The sequence below is a fragment of the Pseudorasbora parva genome, chromosome 17 (genome assembly GCF_024679245.1).
Source record: "Pseudorasbora parva isolate DD20220531a chromosome 17, ASM2467924v1, whole genome shotgun sequence".
Lineage (NCBI taxonomy): Eukaryota > Metazoa > Chordata > Actinopteri > Cypriniformes > Gobionidae > Pseudorasbora > Pseudorasbora parva.
Genome location: NC_090188.1, coordinates 31,459,002 through 31,486,702, shown reverse-complemented (window position 1 = coordinate 31,486,702; position 27,701 = coordinate 31,459,002). Strand labels below are relative to the sequence as shown.

General features: G+C 38.4%; 1 protein-coding gene across 2 annotated transcripts; it reads left to right on the top strand.

Moving 5' to 3' along the window:
- The first annotated feature begins 660 nt into the window (after positions 1–660).
- zgc:123010 (uncharacterized protein LOC641500 homolog) lies at positions 661–24,181 on the top strand. 2 transcript variants are annotated; one of them, XM_067421670.1, is made up of 16 exons: positions 661–866; positions 6,427–6,500; positions 10,416–10,496; positions 10,710–10,766; positions 11,603–11,794; positions 11,906–12,031; positions 14,307–14,355; positions 15,593–15,683; positions 15,769–15,910; positions 16,004–16,108; positions 19,960–20,038; positions 20,775–20,808; positions 20,916–20,990; positions 21,084–21,186; positions 21,450–21,553; positions 23,782–24,181. In XM_067421670.1, the coding sequence occupies exons 1-16, from the start codon at positions 812–814 to the stop codon at positions 23,906–23,908; spliced, it is 1,494 nt and encodes a 497-aa protein (XP_067277771.1). In that variant the 5' UTR covers positions 661–811; the 3' UTR covers positions 23,909–24,181. The 2 variants fall into 2 exon arrangements, with proteins under 2 accessions (XP_067277771.1, XP_067277770.1); XM_067421669.1 differs by having other exon boundaries at positions 11,600–11,794.
- The last annotated feature ends 3,520 nt before the right edge of the window (positions 24,182–27,701 follow it).

The window sequence follows — 27,701 nt, the reverse complement described above, 5'->3', positions numbered from 1 at the left end:
ATATGGGATAATATAGATGGGGCCCACATGGAACCCATGGACAAACCCATGTAGGCCCCATGTTTACTGCCCATATGGGGCCCACATGGGCCCCATGATAGAATGTTGGCTGGGTCAAAGGCAGCGAAGGATACATGTATGCTGTCTTCAAAAATCCATCAGATGAAAGTCTCTCAGGAGACAGGAAGTGAAGCAAACATTAGATTTGGACGTGGCTTGATGCCTTCCTGTCTTGAAATGTGTTCTCCGAAGGCAGCATTTTCCAAGTTTCAGATGCAGCCAACACGACTTTTACCTCAGTATTCATATGAGGACTACTGTTCCTAATACTTAATTTTTAAAGTATTCTTTATCATATTTGTTACTGCCATTATTTATTGTTCTGCCTACTTATTTTTCTGTCAACAAAATAGCATGTCACTCGATCCCAGTGCTCAGATATGCTATTTGTGGTCATGTGTGCTAAATTTGTGTATGGTCCGGTTAATCTTACTGTGTCTGAGCCTCGACACAAGCATTTGAATGCCCAGTTTCCCCTAGTGTAACTGCAAATGACAAATAAATGCCCATTGACTTGTCCATGAGAAGTGTGGCTTCAGGACACTATGGCCCCTGCGGCCCTTTAAGACGCTCGTACTGGGAGGCGCTTGAGCAGCAGTTCAACAGACCCGCCTGACGTTCCGCTCGACGCCCAGGAAGAGAAACAGCCACACATATCGCCACAAGTTGAAATATGTCGATTCATTTATTGTTTTAGCATGTATTCTGTCGTGTACATGTTCCTTTGGTGGCGTTGAGGTAATAATGCTGGATGGTTGGACTAATGAAGTTCAGTTTGGATTTCTGCCGGTTACTGGGGCTCAGCGGTGAGTTTCACGTCTGCATGGAAACTTTGTTTCTGTCTGTCCCGAGTTATAAAGTTAGTTTCAGAACGTTTAACAAAGGGCACAATTCGCTTATCTCGCCGTAAGGCGTTATAGTGTTAGTGATTTATTTTCGACTTTTGCGAGTCAGTTTTGTATGTATTAAAAAAATTATGATGCCAATTATGCAAATGTAGTTTAATATAAAAGTAACTGCGGTTGTCACCCGGATAGCTTTTTATTTGTGGATTGTAATTCTATTTACACATCAATCAAATCCATATTTAATGTTTTACAAGATTAACTCAATTTAAACTGTTAATCTCTCGCATATTCTGTATTTTATTTACAGTTGACAATGGATAAAAAAAGAACTGTATATGATTATCACAGGCTGTTTCAAATACTACAAAAATGACATGCAACAGGCCTGTGAATCACAGACACGCTAAATGTGATTTTTAACAGCTGATAATTTCCTGTTTGAGTGTCAAGAATAAACACAGACACTTAATCAGATTCCGATTCTAATTTAGTTATAATGCATGGTTTTAGGATGATTGTTTTAAAATCACGGTACAGGAGTTAAAGCTTGCATCCAGACTAATGGCAAACATTGCCTTTTCATACAGTCATAAACAAAAGTTCTTAAATGTTGTTTAGGATAATCAACAAAGCCTCTTATCAAAAACCATTTGGGGTATGACCCATATGATTCTTTGGAGATTTTTTTTTTAAAGTTCTGGATCTTTGTTGGGAAGTCCTAGCTGGTAGCTGTGTTTGGAACATGATCACTGGTTCCGGAATGTGGTAGCTTGTAGGCCCATAGATGTGTACATATATATATAGATGACTCATTACATTAGCGACTGTTTCTATGGGCTGTTATGCATAAACTGTTCTCTATATTGGAACGGTCAAAGCTAATTAGTAAACATTTGAGAGCTGATCACAACCATAGTTAGACATGTATAAATATCTGCATTTGCATTAGATGATTTAGCTAAACTAACACAAAACCAGACTTTTGCTAACACAACATTAAAAAGTTACCATCATAAATTAAAAAAAAAAAAAAAACTGTAATATTGAGTTAATACATATAAAAACAAAAAAAACAACACATTTTTTATCTGCAGAAGGTTATACCATTTGAAATCTCATTGGTTTTTACAACCAGTGGCTGCACAATATTTTGTGGAATCTAGGAAAACTTTTTTTTAATGATTTTTATTATGAGTTATGACAGCATCTGAAATGTTGACCGTTCAAAGATGGCAGACATGTGGCGGCATCGATGTATAAAAATTGGTGGACCAGCCAATGATCCGATAGAAACCTTTTAAAGGAATACTCAACCGTTTTTTCATATTAGACTATGTATGTTATTCCCTTAACTAAGACGAGTTGATGCATACCTCTCTCGTCTCAGTGCGTGCACTTATTCGCTCTGACGCACGCTGACATTTTGATAGCGCTTAGCTTGAACACCTCCACTTTTTCCCTATTTAAATACAGTTACAGGAATAGCTGAGCGACCAAGTATGGTTACACAAAATAAAACGTGGCGCTTTTCTAAGCGGTTAAAAAGAATAACTATAATGGGGGAATAGCACTTTGGCTCGGTGCAGTAAAAAGTCACGCCTGAAAAATCCTCTCTCCCTATTGACGGAAATGAGAGGGTGAGGGGGAGATTTGAGGGAGGATTTTTTAGGCGGGACTTTTTACTGTGCAGAGCCGAAGTACTCTCAAAAGTGCTATTACGCCATACATTATACTTATCCATCTTAACCCACTTAGAAAAGTGCCACGTTTTATTTTGTGTCACCATACTTAGTCGTTCAACTATTAGTGTTACTGTATTTAAATAGGGAAAACGTGGAAGTGTTTCGTCGCTTCTTACTTGATCTCTGTTTGGTACCATAGTGAATGAAATGGGATAAGCTAAATGCTATCAAAATTTCACCGCGCGTCAGAGCGATAAGGGCATGCACTGAGACGAGATGTGGTATGTATCAACTCGTCTTAGTTAAGGAAATAACAAATTTGAATATGAAAAAAGAAACGGTGGAGTGTCCCTTTAACGTTCAAAAACACTGCTACCAGTTATTTCTTTTATGTGCATTAAAGGAATAGTTAACCCAAAATGTTTGCGTGTGTTGTTCCAAACCCATAAGACTTCGCTCATCTTTGGAACATATATAAAGATCTTTTTGATCAAATCTGAGAACTTTCAGTGTTCAAAGGTACGTAACTACCACTTTGATGCTTCAAAATAAGATTCACTGTTGTTTTACGCAGCACGTTTGAGCTTTAGCAAGAACCAACGTATTATGCAGCACGTTTGTAGCCTGACAAGCCAGACCCACATCAAGATGTTTGGTCTGGAAACTCACCATTGACAGCTCAATCCGAGGGGCGGGATAAACGGTTGTTTTTCAAACTCCCTCTGCACGCGATAGGATAGCGCTACCACCAACCAGAGCAACGAAGGTGAAACAGAGCTTGTTGATAGATTAAACATTCGCTGTATCCGGTCAGCAAAACTCCAAACACATCTTCCCTTTTTAAGTATGACTTCAGTGCCGTTCTTTGTTCTTTTCTCAGAGAAAAGCTTAACTCCAAGTCTTCCAGAGTCACGGTCAAAGCTGATTCGAAAGACCGCCGTTCGCCAGCTTCTGTGTTTACTAGAAGCACACAAACGCAACTCGGCCATCGTCATTATGGCCCGCCCACCGACTCTATACACGATGTGATTGGCCCAGCAAGAGTTAGGCGAATACAGCTCAGAAGGGTACTGAGAGTTGCTAGACGACACTCGCGGGCAGATTAAATTTGCTGCCGCTAGGGTGTGTCTAGATTTCTAGGCTAGCACGTTTGAGCTTCAGCAAGAAAACAATGAGGTTAATTTTTGTGTTACGCAGCACATTTAAGCTTCAGCGTGAACCAATTAGGTAAATTCTTGCAACTCAGTACGTTTGAGCTTCTCCAAGAACCAATGAGGTTCATTCATGTGTTACGCAGCACATTTGAGCTTCCGCAAGAACCAATGAGGTTCATTCATGTGTTACGCAGCACATTTGAGCTTCCGCAAGAACCAATGAGGTTCATTCTCGTGTGTTACACCGCATATTTGAGCTTCAGCAAGAACCAATGAGGTTCATTCTCGTGTGTTACACCGCATATTTGAGCTTCAGCAAGAACCAATGAGGTTCATTCTCGTGTGTTACACCGCATATTTGAGCTTCAGCAAGAACCAATGAGGTTCATTCTCGTATGCAGCAGCATGTTTGATTTTCTGCAAGAGGTTTGTTCTCGCACGTCAAGCAGGTTCGGTTGTACTTCTTTTTTTTTTTGCTGATCAATGTTTAAATGTTAGAAAATGCCTAAATTCAATCTGTTCATCATATAAAGCGATCAAGTCTCCAGAATATTTGCACTACACCGCTCAATTCATGTAGATTAGTTTTACAATCTCATTTTTTAAACTTTTTCAAGCATCAAAGCTCCGTTGCACAGCTGCCAATAGAGTGACAGAAAACTCTCAGAATTCAATAAAACTATCTTCACTTGTGTCAATTTAAACTGTATTCTTCAAACCAGAGTTTTGGTGTCTGGGCTCTTTAAACCACAAATACATGGATGGTTTTATAAAAAAGCTAGAAAATGAAAATTCGTTGGGGAACTTGAAAAGTTTCCCTAATGACATCAGGCTGTAAAGGCCCTTTAGCTTTTATTTGGAACCATTTATTTTTGCGTTACATGCAGTACTGCTAATATGCAGTGTCTAATATTGTCTAATTTTTGACTGTACTCAAAGTTGGTGGTAGAAATGTAAATGCCCTTAAGAGCATGATCCATCATTAAATGATGAAGTGACCGTAGATTTTTCCCATCAGGGCCGTTGTTGTAAGTTTCTATTTGCCTGTCTGTTGCATTCACACACTGTAAAATGATCAGGAATGTAGAAGTTTGACTTGGTTCTCTTTCAAACACCTTAAATAAACATCTTTGTTTAACAATGAAGCATGTCCTTTTCTGTTGCGAGTATTTACTTATGTAGTATGAATCAAGATTGCCCATGGCTGTTTTAATCAAATGACTGACTGGCAGCAGTGAATACAGTATCAGCTGGGATCTTTTGCATGCAACAGTTTGCATGATCCAAGGAAGACGTGACTACCTGGGGGCCATCTGCGGTTTCTGTATCTTACCAAGGTAAATCAGTTTTTTGGACTGCCATTGTCACAAGGCCATGGGGCAGTGTGAGATGAGTCACTTTAAAGGGAAGTTTGCTGGTCGATGCATCACTTCCCTGTAACCACAGAACTAATCTCAGATCACGGCCTGCTTCTAAGGCGACGCAATGCAGCGTACATTTGCCCTTGTCTGAGATTTGTGGTGCTACTTTGGCTGTGATTGATAACTGAAGGCAAACTATGTGCATCTCTTTGCTGTGTGTGGGATATAATGGCTAATTAGAGTGGTTGAAGACATGGAAAACATTTTTTTTTTTTAAATTAGATCCTCTAATGTATCTTTACTTCTCTGTACCAAATGAATCAGTTTACAAGCTCATGGAGTTCTGTCTCTTTCTGAAACAGGAATGTTATTGTTTGACTAAGTAAAGCAAAAAAAGAAAAAAAGTGGCATTTATGTCAAACAAAAATGTAGGTTTCAGACATTGTACAGATGTGTGCATGTGTATCCATCAAAGCCCTGGGCTGAATCAAGGATAAAACTATCACTGAGCTGTCAGGAATCCAATAAAAGAAAACAAAACATGAAAAATATGTCTGAAAACCATATGCTTAGATTAGCTAATGGCAAAATAAAAAAAAATCTGTCATTGGATGGTGTTCAGAGAAAGTATTGCTCTACTAGGCCGCCGTGTAAATGGCTTTCTTGAGGAATGTTTAGAGCTGTGTAGTTTGTGAGGCCATGCAGCTTGGAGAAATGTCTGCTAGGTCTAATTTTACCATTGGAGCAAGGGAACTTAAGGATAGCTGACAACTGAATTGCTGTCCAGGAGGGCTTTAGGTCCCGTGTTTGCTGAGTGAGTGTGTGTTTCTTTTTGCTGATAACTCATTTTACCCTGGTTTGGTTGGATTTTCTGTGGCAGACATGATGTGAAATTCAAATCTTTGCATAGCTGGACTCTGCAAATACTAATTTAACAAACATCAGCAGCCAAGGTTAAAAATATGACATACTGGCCTTGAGTTTATGTATTGTATTGAGAAGTAAAAAAACAAGACTTGATAGATTGTGAAGGTTTTCTTGAGTTTGTAGTATTTAAAAAAAAATGTCATACTCAAAATAATAAAATACCATACATTTGTGACTGTCACATAAACAGTTGTAGTGAATAAAGAACTAGGAAATGGTAAGTGTTGGGGTTTGACAACATGATAAAAAACAAGTGGCTTGTGTTGATTCTCATTTCTGCATTATTGAACATTTTAACTGTGAAAAAGTGTGCTGTTGGCTAATGCTATAGTGATTATATTTGCTTGAGTTGGACTTTGGATTTATGGATTGATTTCTCTGCATCTTTCCTTAGGCTCCAGTGATGAGAGGCCAGAGGAGATGGACACAGGTGCCCTCCCCGGGCAGAATGACCGCACACTCTCACAGGTACACTTTGTTCTTTTTTTCATGAATTGAAAAGATAGTTAAAGGAGAACTCCGATTTTTTTTAAGTTAATCATTTTAATCTCAACCTTTGTGAGTACTGTCTATAGAAGAAAAAACAACATAGAGCTATTAGAGTTAATGCCAAGAGCTCCCACTCAGCTAAAACTGCTGTTATGGGGGCATATACATAAAAAGTGTATTTGTGCCTTTTAACAGACACAAAATGCAATCAAAATGTCTGTCCAACATGATCAGGGCACTTGCATGACAACAATATGTGTTTAGCCATTGTTTAAATTTACCTAAATTGTGTTTTAGACGGCTAGCTGTAGTCTCGTGCTGAGGTCCCATGGAAACTCAGTTGTAGCCGGAAAAAGGTAAATAGTCCAGGTTGGAGGAGCGTTTTGTGTGTGAAGAGTGATGATCGGCTCACAAGTGAAGAAAAAAATGCACATAGAGAAGCTATGTTGGCCGACACAGGAAAAATGTTGGGACGCCTGCCTGTACATGCACCTAAACTTTAATGACATCCCATTCCTAATCTGTAGGGTTAAATATGGAGTTGTCCCGCTCTTTGCAGCTATAACAGCTTAAACTCTCCTGGGAAGGCTTTCCACAAGGTTTAGGATAGTGTTTATGGAAGTTTTTGACTATTCTTCTAGAAGTGCATTTGTGAGGTCACTGATGTGGGACGAGAAGGCCTGGCTCGCAGTCTCTACTCCAATTCATCCCACTGGTGTACTGTCAGGTTGAGGTCAGGACTCAGGCCAGTCAATACTGCCAAGTTTCTCCACAATAAACTCGCTCATCCACGTCTTTATGGACCTTGCTTTGTGCACTGGTGCGCAGTCCAGCAAGGGGTCATCCCCAAACTGTTTCGACAAAGTTGGATCATGAAATTGTCCAAAATGTCTTGATATGCTATGAAAATGTGATGTTTATCTGCTTACTCCCAGGGAAACCAAGATGTAGGTGTCTTTGTTTCTTTAGTAGAACACAAATTAAGTTTTGAACTTCAACCGTTGCTCGTACAATGCATGTCAATAGGGTGTATTTCTATGAGAGCCACTATTACCCCTTTTCCACCAAGGCAGTGCTGGTGCTGGTTCAGAGCCAGAGCCTAGTTGCAAACTGGTTATTTATCTTTCCACACCCAAAGCACCAGCCCCAAAACAGGAAAAGTGGTTCTTAATTAGCACCAAAACATTGCTGGTCTAGAAGTAAGAACTGCTTGCTTCAGGGGCTGGGGGCGGGGTTACTGTGACCAACAAGATGAATACAAACTTGAGATCCGGCATTTTTAAATAGCAGCTAATAGCTCCTCGATTGTAACCTCCGTCTATACAAATTACGGTGAGCTGCACGAATGTGTTTGATTTGCTGTGTTTTCATGGCAATGTAGGATCATAAAGCCATGTGCATCAATAGTAATGCAACATTTACCATTGTTGATGGAAGGCTTGTTCGAGATGCATCGGCGACGCGCAGACCGATCGCCGTATGACATCAAAGTACAGTGAGATCATACGGCTCCTTATGCTTTTGATTCGCTCATGCGGTATGTTGATATCATCGGTGTAGCAAGTTCGATATAGTGAGGAAGGAAGAGGACACGGGGGTCGGCAGGACTGTTGATGCTCTTTATTTTCTCAATAACTCAAATCACAACGTGCACGCTTCAGCGTGTGTCTGTCTCTGTATATGCTCAGTTTCGCATCCGGGTCACGCACTTCCGGGTTCCGGATATCTCCGTGGGTCGCATCAACAGTCCGACTCTCTCTCTCCCTGGTCTCCGGTTCCGCTGGTGTTTTATCCCGTCTCCGCGCTCATTACTAGAACAAGAGACAGGTGTTATTAATCTGCGTCCAACCCACTCACTTACCGCTCGTCCCGCGGCCCTCTCTCCCGCTGCAGACCTCGCTGAACCACGCCCCCCTTGCCACAATCGGTATGTTGATATCTTCGGTTTAGATCATCTGTATTTTTATTTCATCGGTTGATATCCTCGTTCTGCGCAGCGTCGATGCCTATCGAACAAGCATGGTGTGTTTGTATTTCCCAACGTTACTGAGAAATGACATATACAGTAACATAACTGGCTCTGTGGTGGCCCTCTAGCCCGTGGAAAGACAAACCGGTTTTTAGAAATCTCATCAGTCAAACCAACTCAGAACTGGCACTAGCACTGGCTCTGAACTAACACCTGGTTCATTCTGGTGGAAAAGGGGTAAACGGGGCCCAACCTCTAAAAAAACAACCCCCACACCATAACCCCCCTCCACCAAACTTTACACTCGGCACAATGCATTCAGGCAAGTACCGTTCTCCTGGCAAACGCCAAAACCAGACTCGTCCATTGGATTTCCAGACGGAGAAGCATGATTGGTCACTTCAGAGAACGCGTCTCTCCACTGTCTGAGTCCAGTGGCGGCATGCTTTACAGTCACCACTAAATCTGACGCTTTGCATGGCACTTAGTGATGTAAAGCTTGAAATCAGCTGCTCGGCCATGGAAACCCATTCCAGGAAGCTCTCTACACACTGTTCTTGAGCTAATCTGGAGGTCTGTAGCTATTGACTTTAAGTTGGCGCTTTTGTGCACTGCGCCTCAGCATGAGCTGACCCCACTCTGTGATTTTTACATGGCCTACCACTTTGTGGCTGAGATGATGTTGTTCCCAATTGCTTCCACTTTGTTATAATACCATTAACAGTTGACTGTGGAATATTAAATAAGGCACCACACTTGATTTCACTGAGTTCCTGAGAGCGACCAAATCTTTCACAAATGTTTGTAGAAGCAGTCTGCATGCCTAGGTGCTTGGGCTTTTTTTGGCCATGGAAGTGATTGGAACACGTAAATTAAATGATTTGGAGGGGTGTCCCACATTTGCCAATATAGTGTAGCACATACTGAACTGTACCAAACGTGTTAAAAAAACATACCACTACAAACTGTTACAAATTCTGTTCTTTCTTGTCAAAGAATCCTGATTTTTTTCATGGTTTCTGCAAAACCAATTAGCAGCATAACTGTTGATAACAATAATTTAATTAATATATTTTAAGCATCAAATCAGCATATTATAATTAATTCTGAAGGATTATGTGACACCAAAGATGGTAATGATGCTGAACATTCAGCTTTTACATCACATGCATAAATTACATTTTAAAATCTATTAAACTACAAAAGGTATTTAAAATTATAATATTTCCACACAAAAAATTTGTATATCAAATAAATGCAGCCTTTATTCACATTAGAGAATTCTTTCAAAAGACAAAGAAGTGAATGAACTTTTATCTTCTAGTCATGGCTCAATGTTCCCTTTGGGTCAAGGTCAGGTCAGTGTGCTCCAAACCGAGTTACTCCCCTCATATTTGTTCAAGTTGATTTTGAGGTTCTTTTGTTCCAAGAAAACTTATTTTAATGAATGTTTCACATTCATTGCTGAAATGTTCAAATTGTGTCTTATATACCTTTCATAGTGTGCTTTCTTCCACAGACTATATAATGTTAGACATTTTAAGAATTGTCTGCTCACCCAAAACCGTTACCATGCAGTCATCTTTAAGAATTTAAGCTTTTGAGTTACATTTTATTTTGGTTAACCAGTCATAGGGAGAACAACAATGGCTTCATACATGTGTGCATTGTCAATAAGCATATGGATTTATGGAGGCCAAAGTCCTCCACAGATGTTTTGTAACACTGTCAACCTTGTTTTAGTCCCTACAACTAAAAACGTCTTTCTTATAGGGTAAAATTCCCTTCTTAAACCTCTTTGATGAAAGGCATACTCTGAAACTTATATTTTGCACAGGTTTTCTCTTTTGAAACCAATTAAGTCCTTGCATTTTCTGTTTTTTTCCTGATACCCTGTCTCATTTGGTTTATTGTGTGTTCTACAGGATGTCTTAAATGGTGAGGAGGGTCTTAGTGAGGAGGAGAAGGCCAGGCGGAAAGCAGAGAGGCGCAAAGCCAAGAGGAAGGTGAGAGGAGATAAACTTTGCCACAATAAGTACAAGAATGAATCACCTTTAACACAGACATTACTGTCAGAGCAGATCTATTAATCATTGTTGTTGTTTTTAAATTGTGCTCTTATTGTGAACACGGCCATACATAGTCTGTATATTTTTATATGCATTGTTTAAAAAAATAATATTAATAATAAATGATAATCTGTCATTTTTATTTTTTAGCGTCAACGGCAACGTAAGAAACTCGAGCGGGTTAAAAAGGATGAAAGTACTGAGCAGGTAAATTGAAACTAGTTTAATAGTGAGGATGGTGAGAGAGCTTTGATAAAGGATGTTCTTTTTTTTAAACATTGCAGCAGATCAGTGCATCTCATCTAGCTCCATTTCTCTCTTTCAACCACTGATATTGGGTATTTAAGAATGTGTTCAAAATAGTTACCTTTGCAGTCTATTAATGTCAGTTTTTAAAACAATGGACCAATCCAAATTAACAACGTTGTGTGTCTGTTGGTATATGTGGTTTATAAGGACACAAATGTGTGTTATGAAATGGGTATTACAATGTAAACATGGTTTATGAGGACACTTCCGGTGTCCCAGTAAACCAAATAGCTTGACAATGTTACTAAACAATGTTTTATTAATATACAATACTAAACAACAAGGTTTTATTAAAAATGCAGAAAGTGTTCTGTAATGTGTAGGTTTAGGGGCAGTGTAGGGGATATAATGTACAGTTTGTACAGTATCAAAACCATTACGCCTATGGAGAGTCCCAGTAAACCACATATATATACACACACACACACACGGTTTGCATGTTTCATGGAGATGTTTCATAGATATATATATTTTTTATACTGTATAAGCTGAATTTTATATCATCTTACACTTACCCTACCCATCACAGAAAACTTTCTGCGTTTTTACATTTTCAAAAAAACAGCACTTAGTATGATTTATATGCTGTTTTCCTCATGGGGACCAGAACATTTCCCACAAGGATTTTAGATATTGCAATCTTTGTGGGGATATTTTGTCCCCATAATGTAGGGCTTGCCAGATAGACTTTTTCTGCTCTATGATCACATTTTTAAAATCAAATCTTTCAGGAGGAGGAGGAGAATGCTGGAGCAGATTCTGATCTCGACGAGTCTGAGGAGTCTGAGCCAGAGGAGATGGAAGAGATTGACCTTTCAAAGGAGGAAGAGAAGACAGTCGCTCCTCCAAGTAAAAGTGATTCTGGACCTCCACTGGCTTCAGGGAACAAAAGCAACCAGCAGCCGACGGCCCGTTCTAGTGAGGAGGTATGAAAAATGAGATGACCATACTGCCACAGCTGAGGGACTTCCAGAGTTTGCTGTTTGAATGTTTTATTGTTTGAAATGCTGACTTTGACATTGTTTCCTCATGTTCAGGACCCAGGGTGGGATGTAAACAGTGCTTTTGTTGCCAATGCTGTCAATCACATTCGACCCAAAGCTAAAAGTAAAGGATCTCACAAGTCGAAAGAGAACAAGGAAAATGAGAGCAGGACCGGAGAGGTGAGTTTAAGTGTTTATTTAGTGTCCTGTGGAGCCCAAAACTGCTGCACCTGGGCATTGGGATCATTAGGTATCTACGTAGTTCATAAATCTAAGGTAATTTTACAAAGGAGTGTTGTTAAAAACAATACTGGAATTTCCAACATCCACACGATACCTTAAAAAAGATTGATCACCATACAGATACAATTTAACTCATCATTTTTTTAAATTTAATTTGGGTAGTTTGTTTACAACAGCTTACACACAGAACAGGGAAGCTTCTACCCAGCAAGCCCAGTTCACATTATGCTGGGTACACACTGCACGGTTTTTCTTATACTGCCATAGTGTCTACCATTAAGTGTGCACATTACACAACTTCTCAGCGACAGGGGGTCACACAATACACAACATTTTAATGGGAAGAATTGCCGACAAATCTGTCTGGTCAACAAAATACATTTCACAACCACACACAAATGAGAATTGATAAAGGAACTAGCATAAGATCGCGTGAGAGGAGTTCTTGTACGAGATGATTTCTTCTTGTTAAAATGATGCATGCAAGCTTTGTGATCCAAGTTGTCTGTGCAACGATTTGCACAGAAGAAAATGAATGAGAGAATGGTTGCTTGTAGAAGCCATGCTTGCTAATGTTCTGTTGCAGGCCTCTGACTCCTCCCGATGAAGTTTCCCTTGCCTTACATCTTGCTCTCTCATTGGCTGTAGGTCATCATGACCACGGGTGTAATTTGCGATCAGCATTGGCCCTTTAACTGTCCCGAGCGTCAATCATTTTTGTGTTCTCATAATGTTGCATTGTTATAACTCATAAAAATGTTACCGGCCAACTTCCGATTGTTTCATATACTCGCATTTCACTCGCATTTGGTCTTTGCAGAGTGTTAAAGATACTGTATGTAAGTTTTTCACTTTACCAAAGCATAAATATACCATGTTCCGAATTAACCAAATTCATAGATGTTTATTTAAGAAACATGCTAAATTCACCTAGTTGTTTCTCAGAATACCAATGCTACAGCCCGTTGTTCTACTTTGAAATGTGCGTTCCGTGTCTGAATGTCTGTTTTTTTTTTTGTCTATGCGAAACCACACACCACCAGTTTACGCAACAGTATTTTGACACCCTAGGTTGCCAGTAAAAATACAGCGTATTGCAGCAGGTTACGTATTCTACCCAACCTAAAAAGCCTCGGCATCCCTCTAAAAATCTTTATGAACGAGAGCATATTAAAATTCAGACAAATCAGCTCATGAACTTAGTGTGTAAGTCTCTCTGGCTGACATTTTTAATTGTGCTTCGTGTCCTCAAGCTGGCAACCCATATGAGCGTAGAGTCTGAGGACAAGGGGGTGGGGAAACAACAATCATTATTTTGAATTTATACTGCAGTATCTTTTTATCAACTAGCTATCAATCCTACATGCCGCACTATTCATTTTAGGCACTGCTTATTAAATGCGGCACGTCCATCAAAACAGAGTGTTTCAAAGAGATGGTCAAAAACTATGCAAAACAAAACAAAAATTATGTTTTTGATATAAAAAAACTTGTATTAGTGGACCTTAAAATTGACAAAAAATGCCGTTCATGACGCCTTTACATTGTAATAGTTCTCAATGTTACTGCACAATGTTACTGTGTTTTGGATAAAATAAATACAGCCTTGGTAAACAAAAGAAACTTTCTTTAAAAAACATTGTACTATGGTAGTATATTATGATTCGGTGGGATGTGCTAATTATCAGTTAATAATGTACAGTGAATTGACCGTATGTACAATAATGTACAGTGCTTCTTCCTGATTTCATCACACAGCAGAACTGTTTGTTCATACTTTTGAAACCGCGTGGTATTTACATATTTTGAATTGTCTTTAAATGCATTTTCTTTCACTTTCACAAAATAGAAATGAGTCAGTTATTTCAGTGGTAATCAGTAGCATGGACATTGTCAAGAATAACCTGCAATTAATATATTAGGCAGACTTTATTTTAAGGTGACGCAGTTACACGTTACTACATGTACTTCCTATAGTAATAACTGTAATGTGCATGCATTATTACAATGAACTAACCCTAACTGTAACTCTATAGTAAGTACATGTTGTTAATTAATATTATTCTGTACTTACTCAAATAGGTACAATGTAACTACGTCAGCTTAAGTTAAATTGCAACCATATATTATCCTTTGTAATCCATTGTATCCTTTGTTCTATAATATTTGATTAATTAACCCGCAATTAATATATTATACTTTTTTTTAACAGGTCATTGGCTTATCAGATGCTAAAACTAAAAGAAGTGCCTTACTAGTAGGTGTGTAATTCTCTTTCTTTCTCACAAAACACTTCTGGTCAGATTAGAGATATGAGTTAAGTCAATGTTTATTTGTAGTTCACCCCAAAATTATAATTTTCATGATTTACCTACTGTTATATAGTTTCAAACTAAACTGGAACATTTAGATTCAGAAAAAGACTTGGCACATGAATTGTATGGATTACTTTTATGCTGCTTTTTGTCTTTTTGTTAGGGATTACGGAGCCCCTAAAGGTACTTGATGGTGAAAAATATATATTTCAATGCTTTTGCATTCTCTTACAAACGTTTTGCTTTCCCCTTAAAAAAACGTGCGCTTCCTTGCAAAACTTTTGCTTTCTCCCAAGAAACTTTGCATTTACTCCCAAAACCTTTTGCGTTTCCTTGCAAAACCTTTGCGTTTTTTTTCTCGCAAAACCTTTGCTTTCTCCCAAGAAACTTTTTCTCCCGAGAAACTTTTCATTCGGTAGCAAAACATTCGCGTTCTCCCGAGAAACGTTTGCCCCCTCCCGCGAGGCCTTTGCCCCCTCCCGCGAGACCTTTGCCCCCTCCGAAATTTGTGCTTCCTTGCAAAACTTTTGCGTAAGTAACTTTGCGTTTACTCCCAAAACCTTTTGCGTTTCCTTGCAAAACCTTTGCAGAGTATTTTTCTCGCAAAACCTTTGCCTTTCCTGGCAAAACCTTGCTTTCTCCCGAGAAACTTTTTCTCACAAAACCTTTGCGTTCCTCTGAGAAACTCTCCATTCGCTAGCAAAACCTTTGCGTTCTCCCAAGAAACCTTTGCATTTCCTAAAAAAAAACCTGTTTTCTTCCGAGAAACTTTGAAATTTTGAAAGAATGCAAAAGCATTGACATTTATTTTTGTCCTCCCGTCTAATTTCTTTTCTTTACCACGTTCCTTTTAGGGGCTCTGTACTTTGGGCCTTGACAGCCTCAGTCCACATTCACTTTTATTGTATTAAAAATATATTTCAGGATGACCTTCTGAAAGCAATACTTTTTGTGTTTCATGGAATAAAGTCAGTCATACAAGTTTGGAATCACATGAGGTTGAAATAATGACCTAATTCAAATATATATATATATTAATATATATTAATATAATATATTATATTTCTTTACTTTAATTTTTTTAGGGGAAGTAGTATTCACATTTGAGTTTCACACAGTTTACAATTTTTAAACATTTGTGCCTTTATTTTTTACTTTTTTACTTTCTTTCTCTCCACTCCAGAAAAGGGGATTCGATTTGTTCAGGAGGGCCAGTACACACAAGCAGTTAGTCTGTTTACAGAGGCCATCAAATGTGACCCCAAAGACTACAGGTGCTTTGATTTGACTGAAGCCATATCCACATCTCTTTGCTTTTTTTGTTGTTTTCATTAATTCACTCTGATATTTTCATAACAGGTTTTTTGGGAATCGCTCCTACTGCTACTGCTGTCTGGAGCAGTACCCTCTGGCCCTTGCAGATGCTGAGAAGTCCATCCATATGGCTCCTGATTGGCCCAAAGGCTATTACCGTAGGGGGAGTGCACTAATGGGACTTAAGGTGCGACCCAGTGACATTTTTCTCCCTGTATATAGAGTGAATCTGTATTTAGATGAGAATCAATAAATTTGCATGTGGGTTTGTTTGTAATAGAGGTACAGTGAAGCTGAGAAAGCCATGGAGCAGGTGCTAAAACTAGATGGAGATTGCGAAGAAGCCGTCAATGACCTCTTGTACTGCAAAGTGCAACAACTTACGGTAAGGACTGGGGGCCTCATTTCTAAACGTTGCATACATACAAAAGAAGGCGGACACCGCTCTCTACGCTATAATTGGTATTTATAAAAAGCAAACTTGACGGGAAAATGTGGGGTCCTTCATGCAATCTCTGACCCAGGCGTACGCACAAAAATTGATGAAATGAGAAATGCCGGCAGATAGAAGAAACGCGTGAAACTGTAGACCATTGTGTAAAAGAAATGGCAATAATGTCCCTCATAAATAAAATAAAGATTTCACAATGCAAGTCTTACAATTAACAGCCTACACAAACACCGGTTTGATCAATCTGCAGTGTAAAAAAAACAAAATCAAATGAAAATTAAAAACAGAAATGCAGAAATGGTTTGCAATAATATTGGCATGTTATGCAATTCATCCTCATAAATATGGTAAACAGAACAAAATAATGTACAGGGAGTGCAGAATTATTAGGCAAGTTGTATTTTTGAGGATTAATTTTATTATTGAACAACAACCATGTTCTCAATAAACACAAAAAACTCATTAATATCAAAGCTGAATATTTTTGGAAGTTTTAGTTTTTAGTTTTAGCTATTTTAGGGGGATATTTAGGGGGATACACCTGTGTGTGCAGGTGACTATTACTGTGCATAATTATTAATTAACTTAACAAAAAACAAATTTATACCCATTTCAATTATTTATTTTTACCAGTGAAACCAATATAACATCTCAACATTCACAAATATACATTTCTGACATTCAAAAACCAAACAAAAACAAATCAGTGACCAATATAGCCACCTTTCTTTGCAAGGACACTCAAAAGCCTGCCATCCATGGATTCTGTCAGTGTTTTGATCTGTTCACCATCAACATTGCGTGCAGCAGCAACCACAGCCTCCCAGACACTGTTCAGAGAGGTGTACTGTTTTCCCTCCTTGTAAATCGCACATTTGATGATGGACCACAGGTTCTCAATGGGGTTCAGATCAGGTGAACAAGGAGGCCATATCATTAGATTTTCTTCTTTTATATCCTTTCTTGCCAGCCACGCTGTGGAGTACTTGGACGCGTGTGATGGAGCATTGTCCTGCATGAAAATCATGTTTTTCTTAAAGGATGCAGACTTCTTCCTGTAGCACTGCTTGAAGAAGGTGTCTTCCAGAAACTGGCAGTAGGACTGGGAGTTGAGCTTGACTCCATCCTCAACCCGAAAAGGCCCCACAAGCTCATCTTTGATGATACCAGCCCAAACCAGTCGGACTGGAGCTGTCTGCCCTTTACCAATCCAGCCACGGGCCCATCCATCTGGCCCATCAAGACTCACTCTCATTTCATCAGTCCATAAAACCTTAGAAAAATCAGTCTTGAGATATTTCTTGGCCCAGTCTTGACTTTTCAGCTTGTGTGTCTTGTTCAGTGGTGGTCAACTTTCTGCCTTTCTTACCTTGGCCATGTCTCTGAGTATTGCACACCTTGTACTTTTGGGCACTCCAGTGATGTTGCAGCTCTGAAATATGACCAAACTGGTGGCAAGTGGCATCTTGGCAGCTGCACGCTTGACTTTTCTCAGTTCACGGGCAGTTATTTTGCGCCTTGGTTTTTCCACACGCTTCTTGCGACCCTGTTGACTATTTTGAATGAAACGCTTGATTGTTCGATGATCACGCTTCAGAAGCTTGGCTATTTTAAGACTGCTGCATCCCTCTGCAATATATCTCACTATATTTGACTTTTCTGAGCCTGTCAAGTCCTTCTTTTGACCCATTTTGCCAAAGGAAAGGAAGTTGCCTAATAATTATGCACACCTGATTAGGCATGTGCCGATATCAATTTTTCATGTTGTGATTAATTGCTGTCGTTTTATCACGATATACGATATTATCACGATATTGAAATAAGTTGCAAAAAAAATGTTGCAATAGCATAACAGCTTTAAGAACTATTTTAGTATAACTGAATGTTTAAATACAATAATGCACCAAAAATATATACAGCTCTGGAAAAAAAGAGCTGAAAGAGAAATCAATATTTAGTGGTCTCTTGATTTTTTTTCAGAGCTGTAAAAGTACAATTTTCAAACAGATTAAAGCGCAAAAGAATTAGGCTATAAAGAACAACAGGTAACAAATTAATATAAGGTCTCATTATTTAATGTATTAGCTAAGACTGAGCAATAGCTACATTTGTTACAGAAAGTATTATGTTTTTGGCAATGTTAGTTAAGAAATACTGATCATTGTTAGTTTTATCTTAGGTCCATTAAAAATGTTATTTTGATTTTAATGTTATTAAACAGTAACTAAGAAGTTAACATTAATTAGAATAATTAATTCTTTATAAATATTTTTCATTGTCAGTTTGGAAATAATGAATTAACATGTTAACTAATGAAGTTGTATGTCTCAAAGTTTTACTGAACAATAACAAATAATCAGAACAGTTCTAATCATTAGGTATGATGATTGTAGTGTACACATGTTGTAGTCCAGATTAAAACATAAAAATGTTTAAGCTTAAAAATAAATAGCCTATAAATAGCGCCCTCTGCTGTCACTGAGCGGCACTTCAGCAGCGCGTCTCCTTCACCGGTTCAGTCATGTGCAAACGCATGTTGTGCTTGTTTACATCTGAGCTCGTCCATTTGACGCAGAACAGCGGTGTTGAGCATTTATACGGTTGATGGGCAAAGTATTCTTGAGTGCATTATAAAAAAAAATATTAATTGTTAATAAATTATTATTTACGATATTTTAAAGTGCCCACGATAACAATATTGGCACATGTCTACACCTGATATAGGGTGTAGATGTCATTAGACCACACCCCTTCTCATTACAGAGATGCACATCACCTAATATGCTTAATTGGTAGTAGGCTTTCCAGCCTATACAGCTTGGAGTAAGACAACATGAATAATGAGGATGATGTGGTTAAAATACTCATTTGCCTAATAATTCTGCACTCCCTGTACAAAACTGATGTTCTTGGTAATAGGTCCGTCCGTCTGGCAGAGCAGATAGAGATTCCTTTAGATAGATAGACAGACAGACAGATAGATAGATAGATAATTTGGGAGCTAGATAGATGGATGGATGTATTAATTTTCCACCGGGGAAAATTGTTTTCATAGTAAAAAAATCTTCATTAGCTACGGAATCATGGTATTCATGCATATGCCTTTAGTTTGTTTTATTTTTGATAAAATTACATATGATGTATGTCTCTACCAATCAGAAAGAAAATTAGAAATTCTCTTTCCCCCACCCGTGGCACACACACACACTGGTGATGGATTGCTAGATGCTTTTTTCCCCCGACTTTAATGTCCATTGTCCATAAATGACCATTTCTTTCACGGTCTTTCAAGAAGTCACGGTCAGGCTACAGCATTTACGGCGTCTGCAATTTTTTGCCACTCAAGTGCCTTTTTGGCATTAGTAATACACTACTAAACGTACTGATACAAATGTGTATAATGAATACACAAAGTTACATAATTGTTATGAGAAGGGACACAAGATAATTAGTCATAAATCATGTACTTGTTTCAAATCTTTGGTTTCTGTTCTGTGGAATGCCAATGGAAAAAAAAGCATTTCAGTATGACTCATCCATATGTCATTTTTAGTGCTTCATAACTTTGGTTGGAATAAAAATAACTGCATTTTCTCCTTTTGTGTTCCACAGAAGAACATTAGTCAAACAGGTTTTGAATAACAACCGGATGAGTAAATGATTTTCCGTTTCGAATCGGGTTAGACTTAAAAATACTTTTTTTGGAAGCAAAAATAATGCAATCCAGGAAAATGCAAAAGAAGAGTATATAATTTAAGGCTTTTCATTTCCTTTATTCATATTAGGATCTTGGATATGAAGAGGAGCAGAGTATTCAATTGCTGGAAAAATACAATACAGTGCAGGCTGTTGTTGCAGCGAAGGGTAAGAGCTTCTAGTATTCCTGTCTGATTTTTCTTTTAAATGAACCACTTGAGGGTGCTATTGGTGCACTCCAATTTAGTTCAGAGACATGAACATTTTGGTCACAAAAATAATAGGCCATGAATGACCAGAAATCACAGTAAAAGTCATTTTATCACACAGTGCAGTAGAAACGGTACAATTATGAAATATTACAATTTAAAATAAAGTTTTCTATTCTAACCCAAGAAAGGGTTTTGAATCCCGGGGGACACAAACATTTGAGAGGCAGTGAAAGTGTAGGTTTTATTTTTTGGTTTCATGTTGAAAGGGTGTTTGTTGGGAATATTTAGATCTAGTGACTTTGTTCATACATTGTTTCTTGAGCTCATGGGCAGCATTTAAAAACATGCACACCTGTAGTGGGAAATCTACTCAGATAAAAGATGATGTATTTCTTGCATGTTTAATGCTTCATAATTTAGTTAGCTATACTGAATTCAGTTTAAGGTCAACAATACATGGATTTTTTTCAGGCAATTTCTGTCAACACTGTCTATGGCAGAAGGAAGGGACAGTGTCCGGTAGTAGTTTTTTTCCCACCTGGAGCTTTAGGCACCTCTCCTGATGTATGGCATATATATGCAATTTAATGATAATTGAGAGATGGACAAATTAATGTTCAAAAGCTTGTTGTCATTGATTTACATTTTAATTATATATATATAATTATCTTTAAAAAAATATATTTTTACAGCTTCAAATCAGGACTGTACTCTCCTTTTGCCAAGGTAAGCTGACTGCAGTATTTCTTTTCATTTCTTTTTTATGTTTATCTCCCCCCTTTAAGTCATATGTACATATTTCTCTTTGTCTTGCTATCGCTTGCCTTCACAAGTCCTTGCAATTCTTTGTGGGTGGGCAATGTGACGACAGAACTGACCGAGAAACATCTGCGGGACCTGTTCAAAATGTGAGATCTGATGCCGAATCGGCTTTTGCAATTATTTTAGTTCTAAAATGATTTCCCATGATTTTTGTTTTAATTTTTGATGATGTTTGCCAGTTACGGAGAAATTGACAGCATTCGGGTTCTGCATGAACGTTTCTGTGCATTTGTTAACTTTAAGAATGCCAACATGGCCTCCCGTGCAATGGAGAACCTCAATGTGAGTAAAACACTTATATTACGTCTTTATTGTTTATTGGTTGTTGCTCTTGTTGTTGTTAACAGTTGTAGTAGTAGTGAAGACATTTTTGATCCTACATTTAATAAAAATACTAATAATAATGTTAAATGAAATGGTAAGCAAGCCTTTTTGAGTTGTACATTAAACATATCTATTATTATTATTATTATTATTATTATTATTATTATTATTAGCCCTGTGTATTGTTTATATACTTGTATGCGAAATCTTTTGTAAAACAGGGACATTTTATTGAGAATACCCGGCTAGTGGTTCGATATCCAGATCGCCGGATTCAGAAAGTCCTCCCAACACCTGCCTTTCAACAACCTGCAGGGGCTGCTGGGTAATTAAATATCTGTGCTTTTAAAGGGATAGTTCACCTAAAAATGAAAATTGTCATCATTTACTGACCCTCAAGTCTTTTCAAACCTGTTAGTTTATTTCTTCTGCTGAATATAAAAATTTATTTTGAAGAATGTTAGTAACCAATCATTGACTTCCATAGTACTTTTTAGGGATAAACCGAAATTAAAGCATTTGAGCAGATAGCAGGAAGTGGATCAGTGAACCAGACAGTAGCGTCATTTTACCAGCGTTGCCCAGCACAGCTATACCACACGGTAAGGGCAGTTGCAAGCAGAAACAAGTATGGTACATAGACATTTCTTGTTGGCAAATTATTAAGCAGACTTTGCTTTTCCGATGAGCAAGTGCAGTACAAGAGTGGAGTGTTTGCTTAAGCCTAGTTCAGACTGCATGATTTTCAAAATCGTCCGGTCACTGCTCTTTTCACACTCCATGACTATCTGGGGTATCATTCACTCACTGCTGTGTTCACACTGCGCGATGGTTTGACGACAGAGGAGTTCACACTGCATGACTGAACAAGAGGAAGAATCGCCGACAACTCTCTCTCTCCGGTGTGCAAACTACGTTTCCCAAACACGTGCGATGTGACAAGTAAACAACGAGAGATCACACGTGCGTCAGCCCGGAGTTCTCGCGCGAGACTTGGAATTTTTATTAAAAATGATAAACTGCACAAAGTTTGCTTCAAATTGTATGTGCTGATTTGTGGAGAAAAAGAAAAAAGATTATGGCGGAAGAAATTGTTGGAGAGACAGAGGCAGCCAGGATTGTGTTCTGCAAAGACACAATCCTGAGAGTACTGCTCCAGATGTTTGAGGTAAATAAACAATTTTGTAATGTGCTGCTGCTGTGGCTGGATGTGCAAATGTTTGGCCTTTGTTTCTGTTTGATAGAATTGTAAATATATCTATTAAAATACTGAAATTCTGCTCTATAATTCCTCCCTGAGCCTCCTGCTGCCCTGTATCTCACTCTCTCATTGGCTGTCGGTGTAATTTTCAGTCAGAACGCAGTTCACACAGCAGGAGTTTCAGTCGGCGACAGGTCCAGCATGCCAAATATCTCACCGGCGTCGGCGACTCGTCGGTGATTCTCTCTGAACGCGTCTTTGATTATTCACACTGCGTGATTGTCACTCGCATGCACGAGCACCGATTTGCCTGTGATCTCGGGCCTTTGTCGGCAATTTTACAAAATGTGTCGGCGACTCAAAATCGGGGCAAAAATCAGGCAGTGTGAACTAGGCTTTAGTCCGTGTGTAACTGACATGTATAGTGGAATATCTGCTTTTGTGTTCAGAAGAAGAAAGAAATTCTTACAGGTTTAAAACAACTTAAGGGTGAGTAAATGATGACAGAATTTTTGGGTGAGCTATCCTTTAAATTATGAAAATTTTAATGTACACTGTATTGCCAAAAGTTTTGGGACGCCTGCCTTTACATACAAATGAAATTTAATGACATCCCATGCTTAATCTGTAGGGTTATATATGGAGTTTTCTCACTCTTTGCGGCTATAACAGCTTCAGCTCTTCTGGGAAGGCTTTCCACAAGGTTTAGGAGCGTGTTTATGGAAGTTTTTGACTATTCTTCTAGAAGCACATTTCTGAGGTCAGGCAGTGATGTTGGACGAGAAGGCCTGGCTCGCAGTTTCCGCTCTAATTCATCCCAAAAGTGTTCTATCGGATTGAGGTCAGAACTCTGTGCAGGCCATTTAAATTCCTCCACACCAAACTCTTTCATCCATTTCTTTATGGACCTTGCTTTGTGCACTGGTGCGCAGTCATGTTGGAACAGGAAGGGGCCATACACAAATTGTTCTAACAAAGTTATTGACTTTAAGTTGGCAACTTCTGCGCACTGTGCGCCTCAGCATGCGCTGACCCCACTCTGTGATTATTATGTTGCTGTTGTTTCCAATTGCTTCCACGGTACCACGTTTCAGTTCACTGAGCTCCTGAGAGCAACCCAATCTTTCACAAATGTTTGTAGAAGTGTCCGCATGCCTAAATGCTTGATTTTATACACATTTGGCCATGGATTGGAGCACCTGAATTTAATGATTTGAAGGGGTGTCCCAATACATTTGGCAATATAGTGTATTTGGATACAATTATTTTCTTCAAAAAACAATTGCAACTACTATATGTACAAACAAATGTCCTGTGAAAGAAATGTCCACACAAATCTGTATCTCTTTCAGACCAAGACGCAGAGGTCCTGTCAATGAAGATGAGTGTTACTTCTGGAGGACCACCGGCTGTCATTTTGGAGATAGGTGTCGCTATAAGCACATTCCCGATCATCGAGGCAAAGACTGGCAACCTTGAGTCAACACTAGCCTCTCTTTCTCTCCCTAAGAACTCTTGGGAGTTGACTGCATGACTGTAGGGACTGTAATCTTCACTTTGATTATCTGTAGGTCAGGACCAGTATTGTGGATCAGCGTCTTACGACAGCTCTCTTGAGGTCAGAGTATTTCGAACCTCACAAGGTTTCAAAGCAGACGGGACTATGGGAAAAGTGTCTCTTTTGAGGGGAGTTTTGGGCGGTGCAGTGCACCAGAGCATCGCTGCACCGCATCACCGTCTGCTGAGGTTTACATGGCCTCTCATATCGTACGCTCTGTTCTCTCTTCCTGTGCCAACACCACCAGCCCAAAGAAGAGCCGTAGATCTGGTCTGACATTCGAGTTCATCCCGAGAGACTGACTGCCATGCTGAATTGAAGTCACAAACACTTAAAATGAGGATGGGACAATCGTACCAAAGAATAATACTATGCCATTCGTGGATTTTATGTTGAGAGGGAAAGCGAGAAAAAGGCATTCAGGGAAAATTAGCTTAGTTTTGCGTGTTTTGATCAGATTCCACCACCTCAGAACACACTCCAGCTTGTTCATCCATCATATTTGTAGTCATTTCTAGTTGGACTAAAGATGTTTTCCCCACTACTTCTCTCAAACAGCCCTAAATTCAAGACCTGTGAGGTTTTATCAGTATTGCAACGGGTTAGAGCAATTGTTGGAATCTTTTAAACGCATCACATCTGATGATAAATAATTTTCTTTTTGATTTCCTTGCAGTCTTGCACTTTACCAAGGTGGATGTTGTCCCCCTCCCCCCAGAGTAGATGTGCTGAAAAGTATTGATGATTTGCGGTCATCGGTGGTATTTTATTAATTTTTTTCATGGTATTTTTTTTATGGCGTATCATTGCCATTACATTTCTCTATTAATATGAACATGGTTTTACATTCAGCGCAGGTTTCGGTAGTAGATTGTCATGCTGCTCCACACAATGTAGAAAATCATGTGGTTTTCTGTGTACTTTATGCAAGAGCTCTGAGACACAGGAAACTCTTGCCTTGGCTATGGCACTTTTCATGCCGTCAGCACAAAGCTGGTATGGCGGTTTTCATCATTTCCTCTTTTATTTAACATTTAAGTATGATAATGATTTCATCAAGCCATGCATTTTGAAAACTCGTATGACCTCGTTGTGCTGTTCTGACACACTTAACCAAAGAAACACTAATGTTTACCTAGTGTACCACGGACAAACACATCTGCTACTTTTATACATTACACTATTTAGGACTTTTTCCTCAGTTTTTAGTTCTGACTGCATGGGCTTGGATGCAGTCTATAGTCACACTAGTGCTGTATTGGGCTTTAAAAGTCATTTATTTTGGCTCCGTGACAGTCCAGAGGGCCTTAAAAGCATTTGCTTTCCTATCAGATGAGTTATTTTAACATTAATATTTAAGCTGAGGTCCCCCATGAACAAAAAGGAAGTGACTTTTATTTTAGGAGATGAAATGGGGGACAAACTGAATAATAGCGAAGTTACGCGTGTTTGTCACATGTTGATTTGGGATTGAAGCGTACAGCTGTGGTTCTCATTATTCTAGTTTTAATTTTTTTAATTTTAGACCTTGTGTTCAAATAAATGGGACTGACAACAGCGACAATTCCTCACTGTTGTGCTGCTCAGAGCACTTAATAATTCAGTCATGCATTAAAGGACATTTATCACTCAAATGGAAGATTTTCTGTTATTTTGCTTTTGAAATTGTTGAGTTTTGCTAAACATTCATCTCCACATATTGGAGGATATTTTTTTCTTTCCTATTTTTAGTTCACATTCATGCTCCATATTCTGCTCATGTCTTCTGTTTACCCATTTAGCACAGCATTGGAAAGTTAGTCATTATAATTAATGTATGGAAGCTTTCTTCATTGAATTTTAATTCATGTTATACAAGTTGCTCATAAAACATTTTAAAGGTGCAGTGTGTAGAATTTGATGATCTATTGTCAAGTTGTCAGTGGTGTATAAATACCTGCATAATATACTGTTATGTTTCCATTACCTTAGAATGAGCCATTTCTATCTAGTACATACACCGTGGGTCCCCTTACAGTGAAATCGACATTTTTCGTTTCTACAGTAGCCCAAAATGGACAAACTTCCCTATAGAGAGCGCTAGTCACTCTGCTCTCTCTGATGACGTCATTTTTGTCCTGTGTAGGCCACCTTAGCTTATTTATGTGCTTCAAAGGGGAGGAGTTAGTGTTGAGTGATTGCAATTCACAACCTCACCACTAGATGCCACTAAAATTCACACACTGCACCTTTAAGAGATACAACAAATAAAGGTGGAAAGGCTGTCAAGCTGAGGCCTACTGTAACTATAACCATTAATAAACCCCTTGTGAAAATTAACCATGGTTTTACCGCAAATACCCCCCACCCCCTCAAAAAAACAAAATAAAATATGGCTATTGTTGTAAAACTGTTAACCACAAATACCATGATTTTACTACACTAACCAAGTAACACCCAGGTATTTGTAGTAAAATTGGTAGTTCTACAAATGGTAATCAATCTGCCAAAAGAAAATGGTGACTAAACTTTTACTACAGTGATGGTTAATTTTTGTAAGAGACACTGCATTCCAGCGTTACAACAACCTATAATGAAATGACACTTTGCAATAGATAATGCTTTACAAGGAATTGTTAGATGTTTCAAATGATCTGTTTAGTGAAACACATTACCCATCTGTTGAGCAATATAAATGCCATCTATGTGTTGCCATTAAAACATTTCAAATCCCACAGTTCTCACCAACCCGAGCCAAGCCAATGTTGATTCTGGTTTTATTATGAGCTCTGTCACCTTCTGTTTTCCATCAGACTTGCCTATATATATATATTTTTTTTTTAAACAGGTGATTTCATACATGGATTTGACACACCATACATGAGTCAAGTAGCCGAGCAACTTTTGTCTTATGATGCGAAGCATAGGCAAATGACATGCATTTTCCTGCCTAAACCATCATGACAGGTCTACAATATAGCCTACATGCTTATATACCATAGTGAATCAAGGTAAGACAAAAAAAAAAAAAAAAAAACTTTTTGAAGTGGATTGATGATGTATTGACTTAATATTTATATTTTTGTTTGTTTTGAACAAAAAAGTGTTTTTGGAGTGGGTAAGATTATTCAGCATGGATGCATTAAACTGATCAGAAGTTACAGAAAAGAAATAGTTACAAAGATTTTTATTTGAAATACATTTTCGTTTGAGAATCCTGGGAAAAATGTATAATATTATAAACGATTGTAAATAATAATAATCAGAGATGTTTCATGAGCAACAAAATGTCAAATTAGAATTTCTGAAGGATCGTGTGACACTGATGACTGGAGTAACAGCTGCTCGAAAATTTGGCTTCATCACATTTTAAAAAACAAAGAAACTTTTAAACTGTACGATGCTTCACAATATTGCTGTATTTGTGGTCAGATAAAAGCAGCTTCATATGAGCTTCAGAGACTTCCTAAAATGGTACCAACGTCAAACCTTTGAACAGAATAAATAACAGTCGGTATAAATGTAGCATTAGCCCTCTTCCACCTTCCTTGAATAATAACTCCGATATCAGGTGTGTATCAGCTGACACTAGGGGGAGTTCTTGCACAGGATTAAAAAAAATATTCTAAATACGCTCAATAAAATAAACTCCATATATCTCACATACATTTTGATATAATGTGACTGAATATTACTGTAAATATGTGACTTAACTTCTGTAAATCTAGTATGTCT